The sequence below is a fragment of the Periophthalmus magnuspinnatus genome, chromosome 3 (assembly GCF_009829125.3).
Source record: "Periophthalmus magnuspinnatus isolate fPerMag1 chromosome 3, fPerMag1.2.pri, whole genome shotgun sequence".
NCBI lineage: Eukaryota > Metazoa > Chordata > Actinopteri > Gobiiformes > Gobiidae > Periophthalmus > Periophthalmus magnuspinnatus.
The window spans coordinates 27,088,702-27,111,729 of record NC_047128.1 but is presented as its reverse complement, the minus strand read 5'-3'; the positions used below and the strand labels follow the sequence as shown (position 1 = coordinate 27,111,729).

Here is a 23,028-nt window from a genome sequence, read left to right as displayed (position 1 = left end):
AAATTATAAATAGACCTGTAATATAATACATGTTTAAGTATTATAAACATGTTATATGAGATACTTTTGTCAAATACAGGTCCAGAAGCTTCAGGCCATCCTAAAGCCCATGATGCTGCGTCGCTTGAAAGAAGATGTGGAAAAAAAGCTTGCTCCTAAAGAGGAAACCATCATTGAAGTTGAACTTACAAATATTCAGAAGAAATATTACCGTGCCATACTTGAGAGGAACTTCTCCTTTTTGGCTAAAGGAGCTGGTCAGTCAAATATGCCTAATCTAGTCAACACCATGATGGAGCTGAGGAAGTGCTGCAACCATCCCTACCTCATTAAAGGTAAAACTATTATAATTGTTTGATTAAAAGTGGTTGATTGAGAGGGCAAGTTGTTTTATCAGGAAATGAACGTAACCTTTCTATATTTAAATTGGAAGAAACTACAAATTCTAACCTTTTACTAATCCATTTTGCAGGGGCAGAAGAAAAGATCTTAGAGGATTTTAGGGAAGTCTACAGCCCTACAGCTTCAGATTTCCATCTGCAAGCTATGGTCCAGTCGGCTGGAAAGCTTGTGCTCATTGACAAATTGCTGCCTAAGATGAAGGCAGGGGGGCATAAAGTACTAATTTTTTCTCAGATGGTGCGATGTTTGGACATTCTGGAAGACTACCTCATTCAGAGAAGGTACTGTGTCTGTTACTGTTCAATTTGACCAATGTACTGTCGGTTTCTGTTCTGTTTCTGTTCAGAAGAACAGGCACAGAGGCTCGGGAATCGTTCTGTAGATTTTTATTTTACAGTTGGGTTAAAGGCAGCGTACAGCAAAATTCAAAGCAGAATCAAATGCAAAGTCCATGTAGAATCAAATGCAGAGTCTAACAATTTGCGATTACACCAGTGTTTTTAATCACCTCAGGGTGGGTGTTACTCGTTCTGTATCAAAGAAGCTATTGTGAAGAAGTGCGAAATATGACCTTGGCCAAAATGTAACGTTATGTCTGAGAGTAAGAAATGACACTGTCTTGTGGGAGACAGAACATTTTGTAAGCACTGTATATTGTATATTTGTATATTGTTCACAGTACCCAAATCTAATTTACTACAGTACAGTGTGGATATTGTGTGCTCATTGAAGAATTTCTTAGTGGGTGGTTGTTGATTATAATATTTATATGCATGACCATACAGGTACCTGTATGAACGGATAGATGGACGCGTGCGTGGGAATTTACGTCAGGCTGCTATTGACCGCTTCAGTAAGCCTGACTCCGACCGCTTTGTGTTCCTCCTGTGTACACGTGCTGGTGGTCTCGGCATCAACCTCACTGCAGCTGACACCTGCATCATCTTTGACTCCGACTGGAATCCACAGAACGACCTTCAGGTCAGACAAAGTGTAGCTCTTCTTAATCTCTCATGGGTTTTGGGTAATCTTATGTGACCTTATGCAGTCACTTGAATGTTTCAGGCTCAGGCCCGCTGCCATCGCATTGGTCAGGACAAAGCAGTGAAGGTGTATCGCCTGATCACCAGGAACTCGTATGAGCGGGAGATGTTTGACCGTGCAAGCCTTAAGTTGGGTTTGGACAAAGCAGTGTTGCAGAGCATGAGCGGTCGAGAAAACAGCCTGGGAGGAGGTGCAGGGGGAGGAGTGAGTTTTATTCTAAAAATTGCAAATTATAGACTTTTGTAAACTACTATTTACTTGGGCTTGAGTTCCCTAAAAGGGGTCTAGGATACATAATGTTGGGTATGGCCCTTGGCAACTTTTTATTTGTTTTTTTTAATGTACAAATTTTGTTGTCAAAGACTATTATTAAACACTAAACACTAAATGTAAACATGAATGTCTTATCATAGTCTTATCTCTAAGAGTTTTTTATCTTTATTTGAGATGTCTGTGTAATCCCTCAGTCGTCCAGGTAGGTTCCATAGCAAAGGAAAAATTCAATTATGTCAAATGGACAACAGTTTAAGAGTGTTTTAAAGTGTTTTGTAGATGGAAATATCTTTACTTTTTTATTTGACATGTTAAAATCCAAATGTATGAGCTCATTTGACCTCATTCATAGCATGTTTTTACAAATATTTACCAAGATCTTGGACATTCACAAAATTTGTTCTTAACAAAAATGTAATTCTGGGAGAACAAATCCCAAGAGCAGTCCAGATGACTATGCACATGCTTTAAAATGTTAATAGTAATAGTGTTGTAGTATCTATAGTACATAATTATATGTTACCATTACATAAAAAAAATAATCCAGTAGGACTGAACGAAGGCTATATTGAACAAGGCTAAGTCTGATGTAAATGCAATGTTGATGACTTAGGTGTAACTCTAATTGAGACAAAAGTCTGATGTTGAATTCTCTCTGTGACTTCTTAAAGAAAACATTAATGAAAAGGCCCAATGGTATTGGATATGTCCTAAACCTTTGTGGTATTGTTTTTACAGGCAGTACAACAGCTCTCAAAGAAAGAAATTGAGGATTTGTTGAGACGTGGTGCCTATGGAGCCATCATGGATGAAGAAGATGAAGGTGCAAAATTTTGTGAGGAAGACATTGACCAGATTCTTCAGCGCAGGACAAAAACCATCACCATTGAGACTGAAGGAAGAGGATCTACTTTTGCAAAGGTATCTTGATCTCTTTAACAAAGCTGGTCTAACAAGTTCTTATGTATTTCAATATGTATAATTGTATTGTATTTATAATTTTAATAATGTGAAAATTTTCAGGCCAGTTTTGTGGCATCTGGAAACCGCACAGACATTTCTCTAGATGATCCAAACTTCTGGGACAAGTGGGCTCAAAAGGCAGATATTGATATGGAAATGGTCAATGGGAGGGTACGTTTATTTTCCTTTTCCTTTAAATACAACTCCCCCCACAAACATAACACTTGTTTAAATCTAATATTTGCCATATGCACGTCTTTGTCATTTTGTCTCTACAGAACAGTTTAGTCATAGACACTCCTCGTGTGAGAAAGCAGACTAGGCCATTTAGTGCTACCAAGGATGAATTAGCAGAGCTTTCTGAGGGTGACAGTGATAGTGATGAAACCAAACCCAAGCTACGCAGAACCTATGACCGCCTCAACAGCTATGGACGCACAGAGTGCTTCAGGGTCGAGAAGAACCTACTTGTTTATGGGTATAATTTGTTCTTGTGGATAAAATGTCATCTTAATTCCCTTTGGTAGTCTAAGACTTTATATTGTTAACAGATGGGGCAGATGGAAGGACATTCTGAACCATGGTCGCTTTAAGAAACAGTTGACCGAGAGGGATGTAGAAACTATTTGTAGAGCCTTATTAGCCTATTGTCTGGTTCACTACCGTGGAGATGACAGGATCAAAGGCTTCATGTGGGACCTAATTGCTCCTACTGAGGATGGACAAACCAAGGAACTGCAGAATCATTTAGGTGAGAACCATAAAATCAATCTGCTTAAAAAGCATAAAAAATGTTACAATACATTTTCAATATTAAGTTTAAAGATGATGAACCAAAAGTATATTATATGGTATTGTCTTATACCCTATGTTTGGAATTGTTTGCCATATAAGGTCTGTCAGCTCCTGTCCCGAGGGGCAGAAAGGGCAAAAAAATGAAAACGCAATCGAGTTCGTTTGACATACACAAGGCGGAGTGGCTTAGGAAACACAACCCAGAGTACATGCTTCAAGATGATGGCTACAAAAAACACCTCAAACACCATTGCAACAAGTAAGTCTCTCCCCCATCTTTTTACACACACTTCAGAATAATAACTGTACAACATCACAAAGCAGACTGTGGAGAGATTAAGACAGACATTATATTTCTTCATGACAGATGACTTACATAGATAATAGATTTATTAGAATAATAGCAAGGACATATAGTATTGACACATACTAATTATGTCATGGAATTATTACTTAAAATGGGAATATTCAAAATATGAGATATGCTCACTATTATTATTAGTAGTAGTAGTAGTAGTAGTAGTAGTAGTAGTAGTAGTAGTAGTAGTAGTAGTAGTAGTAGTAGTAGTAGTAGTAGTAGTAGTAGTAGTAGTAGTAGTAGTAGTAGTAGTAGTAGTAGTAGTAGTAGTAGTAGTACTTTGAATTTAACATCTCTGTTAAGCCACAAGCCTTCTGCTCAGAGCTTCAGCTTTGAGTAGGCTATAGAGCACTGCAGGCCTCATTGCCTGCCATAGAAAGGTCACTATTGTTTTCTTGTCTGGTAGTGCTGAAGCTAGAGAATGCCTGATATGTGACACACTGAGCAATGGAGAACAGTGTGTAGAATATGCTGACTTGTGTTTTTCATCGTGAAGTCGTGGAATGTAACCAATTGAGAGCAGTGCACACAATTACTTCCCTAACTATTATATTACTTATAGTACCGTTTCAAAAGTAGTAATTTGGTCTTGGAAGACATTTCACCTCTCATCCAAGAGGCTGTATCAATTCTTGCTGTTGGATGAGAGATAACACATCACATCTGAAACCTTTGTTACAATAGCAACTCCTGGATTAGTTTAGTCAAGTACTATATTGTAAAAATGCTTTTAAGTTTTTGTATTGTATTATTAAGCATAAATAATACACTATACACGTATATAATCTAAAACTGCAAAAAGCTGTTTACCACACTATCTTTGATAATGGAGACATTCTAAGTTATGTGAGGGCAGGAGGGTTTGCTCTGTGGCTCTGCTGATTCTCGAAGGCTCTAGTCGGAGAGATTTAGGCCTGGGCCAAAGTCACTTCACCTTCACTCATGTTTTGTCAATGCTGTCAGTCAATAGTTGGTAATCTTTTATGAAAATTAAGTAATAATTGCATTGAAATAAATGAAATTAGTTAATCAAATATCTAAACTATTTGTAAAATGTATTTATTGATTAATTGTTTTCCAATTTTCTTGCAATCAAGCTTCAGTTCATTCAAGCTAAAACTGGAGCTTTGCCTTGACACTGCAACAGGCATTACATACTAGATTCCAATACCACATTATGTTTTTGCAAAATGATTACACAGATGCTTTTTTGCATTAAGACAAATGTAAAAGCGTAAAAGGCATTGTGACAGGCTTACACAGAGGCTCTCCATGCCTCCTACCACTCTGGTCTGGTCTGTCTGATGTGAGATCATGCGTCACAGAACGCAAGTCTCTCCAGTGAGTCAGCCTGTCTCCACCTTGACAGTCTCTAGTCTTTAGCATTCATGCTTTCAATGTTGTATCTTATGTTTTAGGAATTAGTGTCTGGGATCACAGCAAAATCTGTCTATAAAATGCTTACACCGATCTGTCACACAGTTCACATCATACGTTGCGATGTGTTGGATTGTGTGTGTTCTGCTCACTCAGCATTTGTCTGTGTGGCCTGGGGCTTTGTTGTGACTGCCAGCTTTTCTCTGTGCAGGGTGCTGCTCAGGGTCAGAATGCTTTACTACCTGAAACAAGAGGTGATAGGAAGCCAAGCCCAAAAGGTATTAGACGGGGCTGATGCAAGGTAAGATGAACTTTGACCTCTTCTACATTATTTTTTTCTGTGTACACTCAACCACAGTATTGTTTTTATATAAACAATCATATGTAAGTTGATTATAGTGTTGGAGCGAGTTATATCCCTAATAATATATTAATACATTAAAACAATATATACATTTTTTACTTAAAATAGTTACAACATTACTAAAAATAAATGTTTGCAATTTTGAGATGAAATCAACCTGGTGAATTGTTTTAATTCCTCAAAAATTATAGAGCTCCACCTGCTGGTGAAATATGGCATGTTAGCAATAATTGTGTGGGACTGTAAGGATTTCACATTCTTACCTGTTGAATTTATTGTCTACAACAGTGAGATTAAAATCTGGGTGCCAGAACCGGACAATTCTGAGCTTCCAGCTCTGTGGTGGGACCCCATCTCTGACAAGTGCCTGCTGCTGGGGGTCTTCAAACATGGTTTGAGTTTTTCCTTGTGAATTTGTTAATGTAAAGTCAGAGTTTTATATTTTGTTTTATCAACAATTACAGGGTATGAAAAGTACAACACTATACGCGCAGACCCCACACTCTGCTTTCTAGAACGCGTTGGGCGACCAGATGAGAAAGCGATTGCTGCTGAACAAAGGAGCAATGATTTTATGGATGGGTGAGTTTATTTTATTTGAAAAATGTCTAACTACATGTGTTGCATGTGACGAATATTTTCACTCCCAGCCTGTCACCTAAAAGCTTTATTTATTTATTCACAGAGATGTGGATGATCCAGAATACAAGCCTGCTCCTACTTTGGTGAAAGATGAAATGGAGGTAGAACAGAGTAACACTTTTTTGTTTTTGTTTGTTTGTTTCAGTCAAATGAAGGCTAACTCTGTATTTGTATGCAGGATGATGCAGCCTCACCCGGAGACCTAGTTGTTGCTGAAAACCCTGGAGGCAAGTTTGTACACTGATGCATATTAGTCAAAGGCAGAAAAATGATTTCATAAAATCAAGCATTCTAAAACATAACAGATAAATTTACATTATTGTTACATCAGATGCGGCTCCGATGACAGAGGGTAGTAGTGTGTACTGGCCTTCGGCTTCTGCGCTTACAGCAAGACTGAGACGTCTCATCACAGCCTCTCAGCGTTTCACCAAAAGTCGGCAAATCCTTCACATCCACCAGACCCAGTCTCAGGCTCAACCCACACTGATGCTGCCCACAGCTCTTTGCCCACTGCCCCCTTCGCTGAGCCAAACACTCAACCCCAAGATGGCTGCCAAGATTGAGCGTCAGCAAAGGTCAGAGTTTCTCTCTAAAATTGATTCAAAATCTGTGCAAATTTTCAAATATTTGTTTTTCCTCAGATGGACCAGACGTGAAGAAGCCGACTTCTATCGCGTTGTCTCCACTTTTGGTGTTGTTTTTGATCCTACCATTGGACGCTTTGACTGGACCAAGTTTAGGGCTATGGCTCGACTGCACAAGAAAACTGATGAGAGCTTGCAAAAATACTTGTGTGCTTTCTCTGCAATGTGCAGGAGAGTGTGTCGTCTCCCACCAAAGGAAGGAGGTCAGAAACTATATTATTATTTATTTAAAAATTCTGTTCGCGGCTGATCTGGTGATGTACATTTCTATGAAAGCGATGTAGTATGATGTATTGTAGCTATCTTAAATAAATAGATACACAGACGTGATCAAGTGCTATTTGGCATTGGTTTCAGACTCTGCGGTGGACCCCTCTCTGACCATCCAGCCAATCACTGAGGAGCGGGCATCTCGTACCCTGTACCGAGTAGAGCTGCTGCGGCAGGTCAGGGAGCAGGTTCTTCGTCATCCATTACTATATGAGCGCTTGTCACTGTGCCAGGTGAGCTCCGACCTGCCCGTCTGGTGGAAGCCTGGGACTCATGACCGGGACCTGCTGATTGGAGCTGCCAAGCACGGGGTCAGTCGTACAGACTACCACATACTGAGAGACCCAGAGCTCAGCTTCATGGTAGCACAGCGCAGTTACAGCCAGAATAAAGCACAGCAGCCATCTCTCACATCCACACAACCTCCTCAGCCTCACCTCATGGCCTCCACCTCAGCACCAACAAGCTCTCCAGTGGCCCCGCCCCAACAGACTGAAACCACAGGGGGAGTGCCCAAAATAGAACCCAAACAGGAACTTGACTCTGAGGGGGAAGAAAGTCAAGAGAAGCAGGCTCCGAGCTGGACTACAAACCATGCGTCCTCTACTGCCACAATTCAGGCAGTGAAGCTCGAGCCGCAGATGGGGGACAGTGAAAGGCAGATGGTAGCTGCCAGAACCAAACCCCTCACTCCAAATTCTTCAGAGAAAAAATCCAAGAAGTCCAGCAAGAGGAGCCGCAAGGAGGCCAGAAGGGACTCAGATTCCGATTCTGATGGATCTTCCTCAAGCGCATCTTCCCACTCCTCGTCTTCCTCCTCATCCTCCTCTACATCCTCAGGCTCCAGCTCCTCCTCCTCTTCTTCATCTTGCTCTTCAGGTTCTTCCTCATCTTCTTCATCCTCTTCCTCCTCCTCTGATGACAGTGATAGTGATGGAGAAGATGTTAAAAAGAAAGGTACAACATTGTAACCCAAGCAATTGGTGATGTCACTTTTTTTGTTATTGCTTACTCTATTTATATTATATGTTTTTTGTCACATGTAGTTCCTGCAGCAACCGTTGTCAAGGGGTTTGACGAGGACAGTGTGGCATCACTGAGCATGACCCAGGATGACACACAGGATGCTACTGTTGCTAATGGGAGCCACTCCCACCTGTTTCAGGGAGGAGGGTACACGCTTGCTGTATCCTACTGGCCCAAGGTGAACTGCACAGTACTTTAATAGATTTTGTTTGTGTTCCTTTTATTCTTTTGAGCAGTACATACTTGGTAATATTTGTAATATTGTTGTAGAAAAATAATGTTTTTTTGTTCCATGAATGTGTTTATATTCATTATGCTTAGGACCGTGTGATTATCAACCGACTGGACAGTGTCTGTCAGGCTGTGCTCAAGGGAAAGTGGCCTGGAATTCGCCGTGTCTATGAGCCTGGAAGTTCTGTGGCCTCTTTCTACACCACAAAGCTGATGGAAACCACGAGCAGTCCATCTGAGGATCCCTCAGCCTCTCCGCAAGGGTCAAAGGTGACCAAGCATGTTGCAGAGAACAAGGAGTTCTCAGTAAAACTCAACAATGTATGTTGATTTCTTTATTGTCGTCCTCTCCCTTCTGCCTCTACGTTCTGATCCTAGGACCAATCTACCTGCTGTTGTGAATGGCAATCAGCATGTTTCTTTGTTTTCCTCTTTTTGTTCTCTGGCTAATGCTGCCAAATGGCTGTCAGGGGAGAGGTTCATTTATAAGCTACCTTCCTATCTATTCCACTTCACTCATGAGCACAAATGACATGGCCATGAGAATATAAATGTGAAATGTGAAAAGTGTTTTTAGACCAAATATGTTATTAGTGTCTGGATTTAACCCTGGGTTTGGTTGTGGTTGCTGTTACATGGTTTCACACCTGTATTTTAATTTTGTGTTCAAATTAGCAAACTTAACCTTTTTTGCTCAAAATGACCCTACATAACAATATGATATTGTTCTTCAATCAAAAACATTATGCTTTTTCTGTGTAGCAGGAGGGAGGATTGAAGCTGACCTTTCAGAAACAGGGACTTCCTGTGAAGAGGCCCCTAGACTCTGAGGAGGGGCCCCAGGCTCAGCAGCAGTACTTGGCTCGACTTCAGGAGCTGCAGAATGCCTCAGACACAGGCCTGACTGACATCAGCAAACCACAGTACAGCTATCAGAATGGTGTGCTATTTACAAACAAATTAGAATCTTATCTCATCTGATGACTTTCTAAATCTTAATTTAGAAAGTCATCCATAGTTGTGATATTGCTTTTCTTTGTAGTGTCTGCAAGTATCCCTGGTCACATAAGGATGAATGGAGCTGTGGAGGGCCAGCCAATGGTTAAAAAACGCAGAGGAAGAAGGAAAAATGTTGAGGGAATGGACCTGCTTTTCATGAACAGAAACAGAGCAACTCCAGCTCTTGATCAGGTATGCTTTTCAGATCAAATCTCACTTTAAAATGTTGCGAAGGGTATTAGCATTAAATTATTAAATAAGAATTATACAATTATACATCCATATAAATAGTGGCAGTATTACATTGTGTCGCATTACATTATAAGCTCTTTTAGTACATTGACTGTAGAATGTGAAGATACTGTCCACATACATATGAATGTAGCTCTGTATTATTATTAGTAGTAGTAGTAGTAGTAGTAGTAGTAGTAGTAGTAGTAGTAGTAGTAGTAGTAGTAGTAGTAGTAGTAGTATCATTATCATTATTATTTTATTATTTATTTCAGGTGCCCCCTGGATGGGGAGGTATAGGCCAGGTGGGTCTACCAGTTGCACCTTTGCCTGGCTACAGCCAAAGTTCTGCTGACTCTGAGAGCAGAGTTCCAGTCATTAACCTCAAAGATGGCACCAGGCTTGCTGGAGATGATGCTCCAAAGAGAAAGGATTTAGAGCAGTGGCTGAAGGAACACCCAGGATTTGTGGCTGATACTGGGGCATTTATTCCGGTAAGAATTAGATTAGTGTACCATAAAAAAAGAAAACAACAATGTCTAAAATTTTTCTGTCTTTAGGCGGTTAATAAAATGCAGATGCAGTTCCATTTCCAGGATGGGCGTCCCAAACAAAAGAGGCACCGTTGTCGAAACCCTAACAAGATCGATGTAAATAGTTTAACCGGAGAAGAACGTGTCCAGATAATCAACAGAAGAAATGCACGAAAGGTTGTTTGTTTTTGTTAAAACATTTTAGAAAGCTCATTTTTTTTCTTCATAATAAATATGCTGTATATTATAATCTTTAGTAACTTTTTTCTGGTTCTGCAGATTGGTGGGGCATTTGCTCCTCCTCTTAAGGATTTGTGTCGGTTCCTACAGGAGAACCCTGAGTATGGGGTCCCACCAGAATGGGCAGATGTTGTCAAACAGTCGGTAGGTGGATTCAAAATATTTATTTTGATTACATGGATGAGTAGTTGTTAATTGTTCATATGTCATGTTGTCAACTCCAGGGTTATCTTCCTGAGAGCATGTTTGACAGAATCCTTACTGGGCCCATTGTTCCCGAAGAAGTAAGTCGTCGAGGAAGGCGACCCAAAAATCCTCTGGCGAGAGCAGCAGCAGCAGCCCCAAAGCCAACAGGTTCCTCCCTGGGGCTGAGCCCTTTGTTAACTAATGGTCTGCTGCCGGGAGTGGACCTGAGCAGCCTTCAGGCCTTTCAGCAGAACCTGCAGAGCCTGCAGTCTTTGCAGCTCACTGCAGGCCTAATGGGGCTCCCATCTGAAGCTAGCAACATGGCAGCCAACAACTTAGCAGCCATGTTTCCCATGATGCTCTCTGGCGTGTCAGGCTTGCCTAATCTGCTGAGTGTTGGTGGACTGCTGGGTAAAGAGGGAGCTGCAAGTGCTGAGGGACAGGGTAAGGGAAATGTGAGTTCTGGGCTGGATCAGCCAGGCTCTAAAGTGGACAATAAAGCAGAAAGGACAGAGGCCTCCAACACATCACCTTCCAACTCTAACACCACATCCCCTGGCTCACCCAACTCACTGTCCCTTAACCCTTTGTTACTGTCCAGTATGATTTATCCAGGGATGATTCTTACTCCAGGCCTTAACCTTCCTGTGTCTGCCACACAGTCACAGAGCGCTAACAATGAGCCTGTACCCACAGCGGCCTCAGCAGCAACACAGGATCCCAAACAGCCAGCAGCCTTCAAAGACAAAGTGGGAGAAGGAGACATAGTGTGTGAGGAGACACAAGAAGATGAGGAGGAGTCGGCTGAACAAAAAGACAACAGTGGTCCAGAAGGTTCCGAAAAAGCTTCATCATCGTCATCAGCATCCGGGAGCTCTTCCTCATCAGATGACTCTGACTCGAGTGATGAAGACTGATCTATGAATACAATTTGACTTTTATTTATGTATTGCCTAAAATGTATCATATATTCACTGAAATTGATTTTCTAGCACTTATGTTTCAATTTCTTTACATGTAAATATACACTAACTAAAAGTTGTATGAAAACAAAAATGTTGAAAGACAACACTGAAATTAGATTTCAGTGTTGAAGGTACAGTTCTGTTATGAGACATGCATGTCACACTTCAGAAGATTTTCAACTCTGAATGTGGATTACAGTTATGTACAAAGGCAACAAAAAGGCATTAATGTAATTATGTTGAGATTTAATTGTATTAAAAAGTCAGACTTCATAAACATGCTCATTGAGCTGAGCTGTACTCTTAATATATTTTGATTGTTGGAACTGGGCAGTTGTCACTCAGTTGTCATGTAAATATCCAGGACTTTCTTGACACTTTGCTTTGCAGATCATATGTTGGATATGCCAGCAATAACTTGGGCAGCTAATGAATGTCACTGAAGCTGTAGATTTTCTGTCTGCCATTTTCCATCATAGTGCACAACTAACAGCCCAACTTCTTTTATAATAAGATCAGATCACATCCACTCTGCTGATTCAAATGAAATAAATATAATTTTATCTCTAAAGGACATAAGTTAAAATGTTTCAAAAAGTCTTATGTTGTAATGCATTTTCTGATAAGATGCATTTGCATTTGACATACATGTCAGTCCAAGACGCACTTTAGCTTCCCACAGTACACTTGCACCTCATCTGACTCTGGCATTGCCTGAGTATAATAATCCTCTGGAGTCTTTGGGGACAAAACACAACCTTAATACTGTGCCAAACTGCCCTGGGATGCTGTGAAATCCCTACTGGGTATTATGGTCTCTGTCATCAGAAACTGTTTCAGGACAACACAGATAATATTACAACCCTGGTGTATTTGACTGCATCTTACCTCAACTACTAAACAGATTGGCTTCACTGTGCAAAATGTGCATGTGTGTGGTATTTATAGTATGTACATAGTTCTTTTTCCTGCTGGAATATGTGTTTCTGTTTAAGATTGAGAGCTTCCACAGTGTAGTACTGTGTGGCTGGCCTGTGCCTCTCTTCTGGTTTCTACTGCTTCCATACTTTCCAGTTCGAATGTTGTTAAGATACTCCTGTTAAAAAGGAGGGGGCCTTGAAAACTTGCAACAATGCGATGCTAAGTGTTTTAGTTTTTTTCTGATAGGATTCAACAGATTATAAATTCATTCAGATAAGATATTTGGTCACTTGACCACCTGTTTAACAAGTCTTACAGACAATACATGGTACAAGCACATATAATTTACATTCTGGCAGAGATTGTTGTTAACATACAAAATCTATGTGTATTGAAGTGAATACAGTGCCAGACCCACAAAACGCTGAAATGGTTAGCTGTGTGGTGAGAACAAGTGTGTAGCTTGTCGTCTTTGACTTGCTTCTGCTGATGAATGAAGCTTGAGTTAGATGTAGAAGTGCCCTTATCCTGTACCTCACGCTGTAATTAAACAGATTATGTGTCCATACACATTTTTTACAATCACTGAACTGTACCCAGGAACTTTACACTGGAATTCACTGAGACCGGAAGTACCTTTTTGTAATGTTTCTTTCCACATTTGTGCTCTAGGACTGCTGTTAAACAGTAGACTGTTAGATAAGTACAATAGTGATCATTTCTAAAATCAGGCAGGTGGTCTCTTTGGTGTCAAAGCGGTATTCCTTAGGTATTGCTGTAGCATTATATCCAGTGTTTTGCAGTGCTTCACAAACCATGCACTCTTAGCACTGATCTGATCTCTGAAGTTGCTTATTTTATGCCTGTTCTACGGCCCTTGTGTTGGGTTTGTGTTTTTATATAACAAGCTTATTTTTCTATGTATGGGCCAGAGTTGTCACATGATGTTGCATCTGCATCCCCACATTACTAAAACGTGTAGTGCCCTTATGCAAACAAGCCTAATCATGGCTAAAGGAATCATCTCTCTTCCGTTTGGTGCCCTGAAGTAACATGCTGAAATTCTGATTGTGCTGTGCCTCTGTAAGACTTCTAATTAGTGGAAGTTAAATTGGACGTTCACTTACTCCTTAGCTTTTGTTTTCACCTGTTCTGCACTGCATAGGGATGTCCACAATGCATTGCTCACTTGACTAGAGGCAGTATTGAAGTTATACTCACAACTGAAGACCAATATGCAAGGACAGATTTTCAACACACTACTACTGCTGTACAGGGAAGTTTACTTGCAGTTATTGTTCATGCTTTCACTGACATGACTATCAGAACTGATGTTTTGTTTTTTTTTGTTTTTTTCAAGCTTGTATTATTATATTATCACTCTGATATTCTCAGATTTTTTTCCTTGAACATTATACAGTTGTAATATTTGCAAGTTGTGGTCTGTGTAGTCTGATAATTCTCTATGTAGTTGCAGAAAAACATGTCTTAAAGTCATTTGTAATTTATTGGATTACTTTCTATGAAGTTCTATAGAGGAAAATGAGGTTTAATTATTTTTATTAAACATATTCTGACTATCCATAATGTGTTTGTCTCTAGCTGTCTTTTTATTCATACCTTTAATGTGTTGAAGTTGTTTTAGTAATAATATAAATAAATAGTTATTTGTGAATACGTGATAAAAAGTGATTTAATGCAGACACTCTCCATACATGTTTACTATCCCAGTGTTTTTCAACCCGGAAGTACATTTTCCATTCATTTTCTGTGAAGTGTTTAATAACTTCGCAATTTATAAAGTTTCAGAAACAAATTGTAATTTAAATTATAGGTCCTGTGGTCATTTGTTACCACGTAATTATACCCGAGCAATCTTTCAAACTTTTAATATATTTTTTATTTTCGGAAAGCATGAGAAAAATGAATGGGAATTTCAGTTCCGGTACAGGACAGGGTGGGCGGTTACTGTGTGTTCGTTAGTTAGTTTATTCAGACACACACAGAAAAACAAACAAAACAATGTCACAGTCACGCACACAGAATCCATCCTATTGTGAATGAAAATTGGCTGAAGCTAAGCTTATTTATGCCTGCCTAATTCCACATATAAATAACAATATACACAACAAGAGAAAACACAACAATTTCAAATAATTATACAATACAGAAGAAATACATTTGTTTTTATATTCATACAGTTACCTCTGGGTTTTGTATATATATATATATATATATATATATATATATATATATATATATATATAAAATCATTAGTGGTCCTTATTATTATGATCATAGGTGTTATTATTATTATTATTACTATTTTGTTTTCTTATTGCATTATTTATATTATGTAATAGACAAAGTTTATAATATGTTCATTATTGTTCAGTTCAGTTGTCATAGTAACAGTTATACTATTGCTCTATATTTTTCTAGAATTTTTAATTTGTACATTTTTTGAAGACTTTAATTGAAGTGCAGCTTTTTCATTCATTATCCAAACGATTCCATAAATTAACCCCTGTAACAGAGATGCACATGGTTTTTTTTGTAGTTCTTGCCATAGTTTTTTGGAAGATACCAGTTCGCCTCAGATTATAGCGACTCTCTCTAGGTCTGAACAGCTCCTGGATACAGTGTGGAAGCATATGGTTATGGGCCTTATACATAACAACTGCTGTATTAAACTCAACCAGATTGTTTAGTTTTAATGTTTTTAGTTTAACAAAGAGTGGGTTAGTGGGTGCATAATATTCTGCCTGATTGACAATCCTAATCGCTTTCTTTTGAAGTAAAAATACCGGATTCATATTGGATTTATATATATATTCATATTTCCACACAATAACTAAGGTATGGAAGGAAACTGTTGAGCTCCATGGAAACAATTAACCTTTTTCTTTTGGGGGATGATAAATAAAAGTAATTCTGTGAACCAATGCACATCCCCACCTCCTCCAGTTGAAACCAAATCAGTGTGTTAAAAAGTAACTGTTCTGGTGATGTCTTAAGACCTTTAAAAGTCTCTTACAAATCTTGATTATGACACAAACAGGCTCGTGCACGTTACCTCACGAGACACGCCCACAAAATAATAAAATTATTACGCAGTGACACGTGCAGTTATGGAAGCCCGTTTCCGCCATGAAAAAAAAAATAAAAGCCCCACAGAAAGTCGAAATTACGAGTTTTAAACTCGTAATTATGAGTTTAAAACTCGTAATTATGAGTTTAAAACTCGTAATTATGAGTTTAAAACTCGTAATTATGAGTTTAAAACTCGTAATTATGAGTTTAAAACTCGTAATTACGAGTTTAAAACTCGTAATTTCGACTTTTAAAACTACTAATTATGAGTTTAAAACTCGTAATTAGGACTTTTAAAAGTATGAATTATGAGTTTATAACTCGTAATTTTGGGAATGTAACATTTACAAAAAGTGAACCTTATCAATTTTGATTAAATGAATTTGGTATTTTAATAATTTCCTCAATAAACCAGCGGGGTTGTGACCAGCTGGCACTCTGCTCAGACCAGGAAAACGAGCGCTCACAGACACAGAGCACAGCTCATGAGTGGTCAGAACAGCACTCAGGGCCCACTGATTTGTTCAAGACGCCAGAAACTTTACTGGAGCTTAATTTATTCATTTTTTAAAAGTATGTAGGTGATAAACATAACAGTCCTCCTCCTGTCTCCTCTGCTCTGTACACTCAGTTGCAGTGTGCTACAAGCTCAATTAAGACTTTAAAAGTTCTAATTACGAGTTTTAAACTCATAATTAGTAGTTTTAAAACTCATAATTACGAGTTTTAAACTCATAATTAGTAGTTTTAAAAGTCGAAATTACGAGTTTTAAACTCGTAATTACGAGTTTTAAACTCATAATTACGAGTTTTAAACTCATAATTACGAGTTTTAAACTCATAATTACGAGTTTAAAACTCGTAATTTCGACTTTCTGTGGGGCTTTTATTTTTTTTTTTCATGTCGGAAACGTATGGAAGCCCGTTTCCGCCATGAAAAAAAAAATAAAAGCCCCACAGAAAGTCGAAATTACGAGTTTTAAACTCGTAATTATGAGTTTAAAACTCGTAGTTATGAGTTTAAAACTCGTAATTATGAGTTTAAAACTCGTAATTATGAGTTTAAAACTCGTAATTATGAGTTTAAAACTCGTAATTACGAGTTTAAAACTCGTAATTTCGACTTTTAAAACTACTAATTATGAGTTTAAAACTCGTAATTAGGACTTTTAAAAGTATGAATTATGAGTTTATAACTCGTAATTTTGGGAATGTAACATTTACAAAAAGTGAACCTCATCAATTTTGATTAAATGAATTTGGTATTTTAATAATTTCCTCAATAAACCAGCGGGGTTGTGACCAGCTGGCACTCTGCTCAGACCAGGAAAACGAGCGCTCACAGACACAGAGCACAGCTCATGAGTGGTCAGAACAGCACTCAGGGCCCACTGATTTGTTCAAGACGCCAGAAACTTTACTGGAGCTTAATTTATTCATTTTTTAAAAGTATGTAGGTGATAAACATAACAGTCCTCCTCCTGTCTCCTCTGCTCTGTACACTCAGTTGCAGTGTGCTACAAGCTCAATTAAGACTTTAAAAGTTCTAATTACGAGTTTTAAACTCATAATTAGTAGTTTTAAAACTCATAATTACGAGTTTTAAACTCATTATTAGTAGTTTTAAAAGTCGAAATTACGAGTTTTAAACTCGTAATTACGAGTTTTAAACTCATAATTACGAGTTTTAAACTCATAATTACGAGTTTTAAACTCATAATTACGAGTTTTAAACTCATAATTACGAGTTTAAAACTCGTAATTTCGACTTTCTGTGGGGCTTTTATTTTTTTTTTCATGGCGGAAACGGGCTTCCATAGAAACGGGCTTCCATATGCAGTTATAGCACTGTAGCGGACGACAGACGCGGAGTGGACCTATAACTAGTATATCAGCATTTCCTCAACAACATTCGGTGAGTTTTAGCAGCATGTTGTGTAGATTTCCGCGATTTACTCTGGCCACACTTAAGCGTTGTGTTGCCTTTGTAGTGTAGAGGTTTAGCTAACGGTTTTCCTTGTTGTTTAGGGTATGTGTTCTCACGTCAGTGTGGCTAAAAACGACATTTATACAACAATTAATTGCCTAAAAGCTCTTCTTTAATGTCAACCCGGTGCACATTAGTTTACAGAAAGTACTCTAGCGTGGTAAAAGCACTGCGCTAAGACGTTTAAAGTTTTTCAGTCACGTGATAGTACTTTGGCGGGAAATTTTAGTCTCGCGCGCATGTATGTCCCGCCCACGGAGAAGAGTTCAACCAATCCGGAGACCATTCGTCGTTTCATTGGTTGACGGCTGTGGGGTGTGGGCGGAAAGCGTGGGAGGAAACATGCCTCACATGCGTGCAGCCTACACAGCTTCCTGTTGTGCCATTTTGAGGAGTTTTGGACAGTCACGGCTATAGTTTTGAATTGTTAATTACTATGGCAAAGGTCCGAGCTTTTCCTCATTCTGAAATCCATGGATACAGTCAATGAATGCATCTGATACAATTACCTTATCTAATTTTCAGCCACAGTTGAGTTTGTTTCAGTGGTTTTACAAAGTGTGGATGTGGTACAGTCATGTAATGTATCAGCAGGCCAAGCAGGTCAGAGGACAGGCTGGCTTAGTTCAAGGATCAGCGATGGAAATGTGAACGTTGCCCCCACACTTTGTAGGAAGCAGGGCGTGTTCAAAATCATCTGGGTAGAGGACTGAACTCTGTAAATACTTTGCATTCATGTATCAACGATAAAAAACTAACATCAATGCTATTGTTCATTCCTTTAAGCCTTTCTGAATAGTTTATGCATGTTGTTGTATCCCTCTAGCAATAAATGTGTTTTGGTGTGCAGGTGTCCTCAGTGTTGTCAGGATACATTATCACTGGAGGACACAGTGTCACCATGAACCGTTCTTATGAGAAGTGGCAGGAAGTGGGCCCCAGTGATGCTCTGATCAATATGTTTAGGTGAGGAACATTTCCTGTTAACATGAGTCTCAAAGATGTTATACGACATACCTACAGCGAGCCGTATTTCTTTTTGTAGGGCCTACTCCACAGATTCCACTGAGGCTGTGCAGTCCAACGTGAACCAACTACTCAGCAGATTAATGGAATCATCTAGAGGCACCACAACTAATGAGGAAAACTTTGGTACAACTACAGTGGGAAAAAGATTGAGAGTAAAGATTGATAAAATGTGGTCTAATTTGTTTTTCACATTTGCCGTTTGCAGTGCAAGCAGAAAAGTGTTGTTTTGAAAGCAAAGTTTGGTTTTACAACATACTGGAGAGCCTTCTGCGGGAGAAGGATCGAAAACCTAGACTCAAGAAGTATATCTCAGTAAGTATTCTTCAAATTGATTGTAAATCTAAATACTAATGTAAACAGATTACTGATTTGTTTTGATTTTCCTTACAGAGTTTCTTAGAAGACACCCCATTTCAACGCAGTTTGGTGCTGTGCTGCTTAGAGATCACCTTTCGCACCAACAAGATAGCGTATTATTTCAACCCACGATTACTTCACATTTTCAATTTGGCAGCATACAACCTTTATGAGGTGTGACTATATAATAGTATGACGCATTATGTGACGTTATGGTATCATGGTTTCTTTATTCATTTTTGCAGGTTGTAGATCTGGTGTTACATGTTCGAGTTGACTTGACACTTGACGTGACCCATCATCTTCTCAAAGTTGTAGAGATGACTGTTGAGAGGTTGGCTTGGACAAGTGATTCTCCTCTCTGGGAGGAAATTAGGGCAAATGAGGGAAAACTACCCACCTGCCAGCAGGTCTGTCATCCTCTGTGAGCCTGTCATTCAAATGTGTGAGAATGTGCTCATGTTTTGTCTCTTTTAGGTTATGTCCCCTAAAGAACTAGAAGACCCTATGAGAATGGAACAGCTGGACCAGGACTCAATTCAAGGTAATTGTAAACAATGGTATTAAAGGAGACATATTGTGCAAAAATTACTTTTCAGAGCTTATAACCATGTTTTCCCTTCTCATTTACCCACGTGGAGTTGTATTTATAGTGATTCGTTCATGTTTGAATGAACTTTATACTCCTCTATTGAAGGCATCATTGCTCCAGTCTACCCCGTTTTCACCACTGCCAGTACATACCCTCTGCTCTTTACTTCAGCTGCTTGCTCGTGTGAGCTTGTGGCTATCCAAAAGAGGGTCTTGTGATAGAGATCACATGTCATAACGTAAAGGGGTGAACCTGAAATGGCTCCATATACCACATAGGGCAAAGCAATTTTCCAATGGACTTATTTCTTTCATTAATTTTTTTAGATAAATATTGTGACTTTAAATGTCCAGAATACAACATAATGATCAATGGGTGTCATAGATCTGATCTATATAGCAAACAAAAGCACAATATGTCTTCTTTAAGCATCTTTTCAGATTGAAAACAATATTTAAATCCAGTTTCCAACTTACTAGATTTTCAGAAAATTACTGAATTACTAAAGCATTATAGGATTCTAATGCTTACTGCTATAGTATGAACCATTTCAACTCCCAGTAAAATCTCTGCTTCTGATATGTGGCAATCAGCAAAGTGTGGCAATAATAATTGGCTTTTCTTTGACAGCTGAACAAACTTCTGACCAGCAGAACCGGACCTTAAACAGACTGCAGAGAAACATCCGTCTTTATATATTTGCACGTAAGGTCAGTCCTAAGAGCAACACACCAACCACTTCATTCATTTCATATGTACCCCCCTGTAATGGTGCAATACATTTGTAGGTTTACAGGTTAATGCATAAACGACTGAGAACACTGTGCTCTGCACTGAACCTACAAGATGAGAAGCGCCTGAAGATCTGGACTTGTTTTGAGTACTCCCTGGTTCACCACTTTGACCTGCTCAGAGACCGTCACCTGGAGTGGCTGCTGCTGTGTGCCATCCATGGCGTGACCAAGGTGCAGTATTCACATAATAATTCTAATATAATCTTACTAGTCCTGTATAATCAACTGCTAAAATAAAGTTTGTTTTTTATATTTTAGAATACAAAAGATGAGCTCCCTTTCAAGCACATAATTCACTGCTACAAAAATAAACATGTAAGATATTTTTTCTACCTCTGACTTCCTTTTTTGTTGTACTTAAAACTGTAACTCTAATGTGTGATCTATTGAGAAAATTGTGTTATTCAAAATACAAGAAAAATGTTTTTGGTGGGTGAGTGGTTTATTTCCTGGTTTGGATGCTGTGACTTTCCAGTGTTGTCAAAGTTTGTGCGGGGCCCCTGGTTGGCTACAGGTGGCAATTATGAGTTAATTGAAATGAGTAATGAATTAACAATTTTATATTACTTTGAAGCTATTTTGTGTTATAGATAATATAGACATTGTTAGAATGTTATAAACATTGAGTGAAAATTTAAATGCATTTAAGTTACTCTTGTGGAGTCTGACTTACAAATGTCTTATTTCTGCACAGGTGAACAAGAACACGCCAATACAGAAAGTACACCCTGAACAATCCCAAAATAACAGTAAGTCTAAAGCATGGAAGTATAATGAGATCTGGAGGATGAATCAAACATGGCGTTGTATTGTTGTATTGCGCACTGTTTGACATCAGAAACATGCACCACATGATCAGTTCAGAGTAATAGCTGTTAGAGTGGAGCTAGCGGAGGCTCAGAGCGGGGCAAGGCTCCATTTTATAAAGCTAACTTTTAGAATGTTTTAAATCCTCTAAAATATCTTAAAAGTTCAAAAGACTCCCTACAAGACTACGAATCTTTGTGAAAGCTGTCGATGCCCTGTCAGTCAAACACAGGCATTTTGAATTCCGAAAAAAATGTTTTCTGCTCTGTGGGAGAATTCTTTCTACACCAGAGCTCCCGGGGCAGTACCTGTGGAGCGGCCACTAGTCAATCTCACACGGGGTCAGAGGGGCAATGTCTTATCCAGTTCTTATTATAGATCTAAGGTCTAAATACAAAAGTTACAGTACAAGTTTTGTACTATATTGTGAAATCCTACACAGTATCTTTGTTTATATTAACCATGAAAGTATCATAGTAACTCACTAACTGATCTTTTAGTCACCAGAGGCAGGTTTCCCACTCCAAACACCCCATCAGTAGTCCGTGATCAGGAGTATGACAGCATCACCTGCTTTTACAGCCAGGTCTACACACCTGCCATGGGGCACTTTGTCAGAAAGTTAGCACCAACCTCTGGGGTGAGTTGCTTGATTTTTGACACTTTCAAATGTTGCCAGTGTGTTTCAAAATGATATTTAACTAACTCAGCTCTCTGCAGGTTGAGACGCCACCTCTGTCTCCATACCCCATACAGCCCTCACCATCGAATCGCAAATACAGAGTTAGCAACAATTTAAACGTTTTTGTGTCACAATTAAACAAACAAACTTCTTCACCACAACCTGCAGGAATGTGCTATGATTTCCAGTCCAGCCCATCACAGGTCTGCTCTCCCTCTGTCAGTGTGGTTTTAGCTCAAGTTAGCTAAGCACTTCATTCAGTTTTGTCTGTTTTAGTGCCTTCGTGACATCAATGCCATGGTCAAATTGCACGGGCCTCCTGTCAAGCGAGGAAGATTACAGCTTGATTACAGTAGATTACAGGATGAAGATGATATGGATGGTGTCAGTGGCCCCTCGGCTAACATGGCTCCCATGAGCAGCCTGCAGAGGAGAATCCTAGAGGTGGAGCGGGATCGGATGCAGATAGAGAATGACAAGGTCGAGCCATCTTCAGATCTCTAGAACAGCCTTTTAGCATTTACTCTTTTAAACCATAAGCAGTATTTGGATTTTTATAAATATTCTCCTCCTGTGGTTATTTATTAGCAGTAAAGATATTTTTAATTAAATATTTTAATCATATTATCACCACAATTTGACAGTAATTTAATGCATGTTATAGGATTTTTTACTTTTCATGGTAAATTATGATTATATGGTATGATTAATATATAACAAAATAAAGATCAGCTGTAACTCTTCTAATGGTTAATTTGTCACAGAAAGCGACTGAATAAAACATTAAATTTTTTGGCACTTTACAGTTTTTTGTTTAAAAAGTTTGTAAAAGCAGTTATTTTCATATGGTCAAATACAATTTTTAACAAGTTGTTTCATTTCCTTTTATTCATGACCAGCTATGCAATAAATTAATAAAATCTATTGTTTTCTCTGACCATTGTTTTGAGTCTTTTAAAATTATACTTTATTTATTAAAGATTTATGATTTATTTATTTTTCTAAAGAGGAAAATGCAAAGTGAAAAGAATGACACATTTCCCTTTGTTTATCAGTAACCATGTTGAAGTTAATTCTCTACTGAGTTGTACTGCCCCTAAACAAAGGGACTTAGCCCTGTGATAGTCAGGTACACAGGTTTGACGGGACGTCCCAGTGTTACCATAGAGACCCAAGCACATGAGCTTACAACACCCACAAACCTGTACATACGTCTGATC

The 23,028-nt window shown here is 38.7% G+C and overlaps 2 protein-coding genes across 9 annotated transcripts in view; both read left to right on the top strand.

The window, feature by feature from the left end:
- chd9 (chromodomain helicase DNA binding protein 9) overlaps positions 1–14,054 on the top strand; it is a 44,838-nt gene extending 30,784 nt beyond the window's left edge. For 4 of the 8 annotated variants that reach the window (XM_033985240.2, XM_033985278.2, XM_033985270.2 and 1 more), the window contains 25 exons: positions 80–335; positions 473–683; positions 1,188–1,383; positions 1,468–1,650; positions 2,458–2,640; positions 2,743–2,853; positions 2,961–3,160; positions 3,234–3,433; positions 3,577–3,736; positions 5,424–5,513; positions 5,865–5,968; positions 6,041–6,158; positions 6,262–6,319; positions 6,397–6,445; positions 6,550–6,796; positions 6,863–7,068; positions 7,223–8,092; positions 8,182–8,339; positions 8,483–8,713; positions 9,155–9,332; positions 9,435–9,583; positions 9,898–10,116; positions 10,183–10,332; positions 10,435–10,539; positions 10,620–14,054. In XM_033985240.2, coding sequence (XP_033841131.1) covers positions 80–335; positions 473–683; positions 1,188–1,383; positions 1,468–1,650; positions 2,458–2,640; positions 2,743–2,853; positions 2,961–3,160; positions 3,234–3,433; positions 3,577–3,736; positions 5,424–5,513; positions 5,865–5,968; positions 6,041–6,158; positions 6,262–6,319; positions 6,397–6,445; positions 6,550–6,796; positions 6,863–7,068; positions 7,223–8,092; positions 8,182–8,339; positions 8,483–8,713; positions 9,155–9,332; positions 9,435–9,583; positions 9,898–10,116; positions 10,183–10,332; positions 10,435–10,539; positions 10,620–11,498 — 5,511 coding nt within the window. In that variant the 3' untranslated portion in view covers positions 11,499–14,054. The remainder of the gene's footprint in view (positions 1–79; positions 336–472; positions 684–1,187; positions 1,384–1,467; positions 1,651–2,457; positions 2,641–2,742; positions 2,854–2,960; positions 3,161–3,233; positions 3,434–3,576; positions 3,737–5,423; positions 5,514–5,864; positions 5,969–6,040; positions 6,159–6,261; positions 6,320–6,396; positions 6,446–6,549; positions 6,797–6,862; positions 7,069–7,222; positions 8,093–8,181; positions 8,340–8,482; positions 8,714–9,154; positions 9,333–9,434; positions 9,584–9,897; positions 10,117–10,182; positions 10,333–10,434; positions 10,540–10,619) is intronic. The other 4 variants (XM_033985255.2, XM_055220973.1, XM_033985262.2 and 1 more) reach the window with 3 other exon arrangements.
- Positions 14,055–17,392: 3,338 nt separating this feature from the next.
- LOC117393870 (retinoblastoma-like protein 2) lies at positions 17,393–22,744 on the top strand. The gene is made up of 14 exons (XM_055231950.1): positions 17,393–17,475; positions 18,398–18,513; positions 18,593–18,699; positions 18,782–18,888; positions 18,967–19,107; positions 19,179–19,343; positions 19,411–19,477; positions 20,156–20,235; positions 20,314–20,490; positions 20,578–20,634; positions 21,014–21,068; positions 21,627–21,766; positions 21,847–22,011; positions 22,085–22,744. The coding sequence occupies exons 2-14, from the start codon at positions 18,449–18,451 to the stop codon at positions 22,310–22,312; spliced, it is 1,554 nt and encodes a 517-aa protein (XP_055087925.1). The 5' UTR covers positions 17,393–17,475; positions 18,398–18,448; the 3' UTR covers positions 22,313–22,744.
- The last annotated feature ends 284 nt before the right edge of the window (positions 22,745–23,028 follow it).

What these genes read in the sequence shown, in the direction of transcription:
- LOC117393870 (XM_055231950.1), top strand. Translation starts at nt 18,449, where the DNA reads ATGAACCGTTCTTATGAGAAGTGGCAGGAAGTGGGCCCCAGTGATGCT. An exon ending in TTTATATATTTGCACGTAAG is followed by an intron (nt 20,236 to 20,313) that starts GTCAGTCCTAAG and finishes ATACATTTGTAG; the next exon opens with GTTTACAGGTTAATGCATAA. An exon ending in CCATCCATGGCGTGACCAAG is followed by an intron (nt 20,491 to 20,577) that starts GTGCAGTATTCA and finishes TTTATATTTTAG; the next exon opens with AATACAAAAGATGAGCTCCC.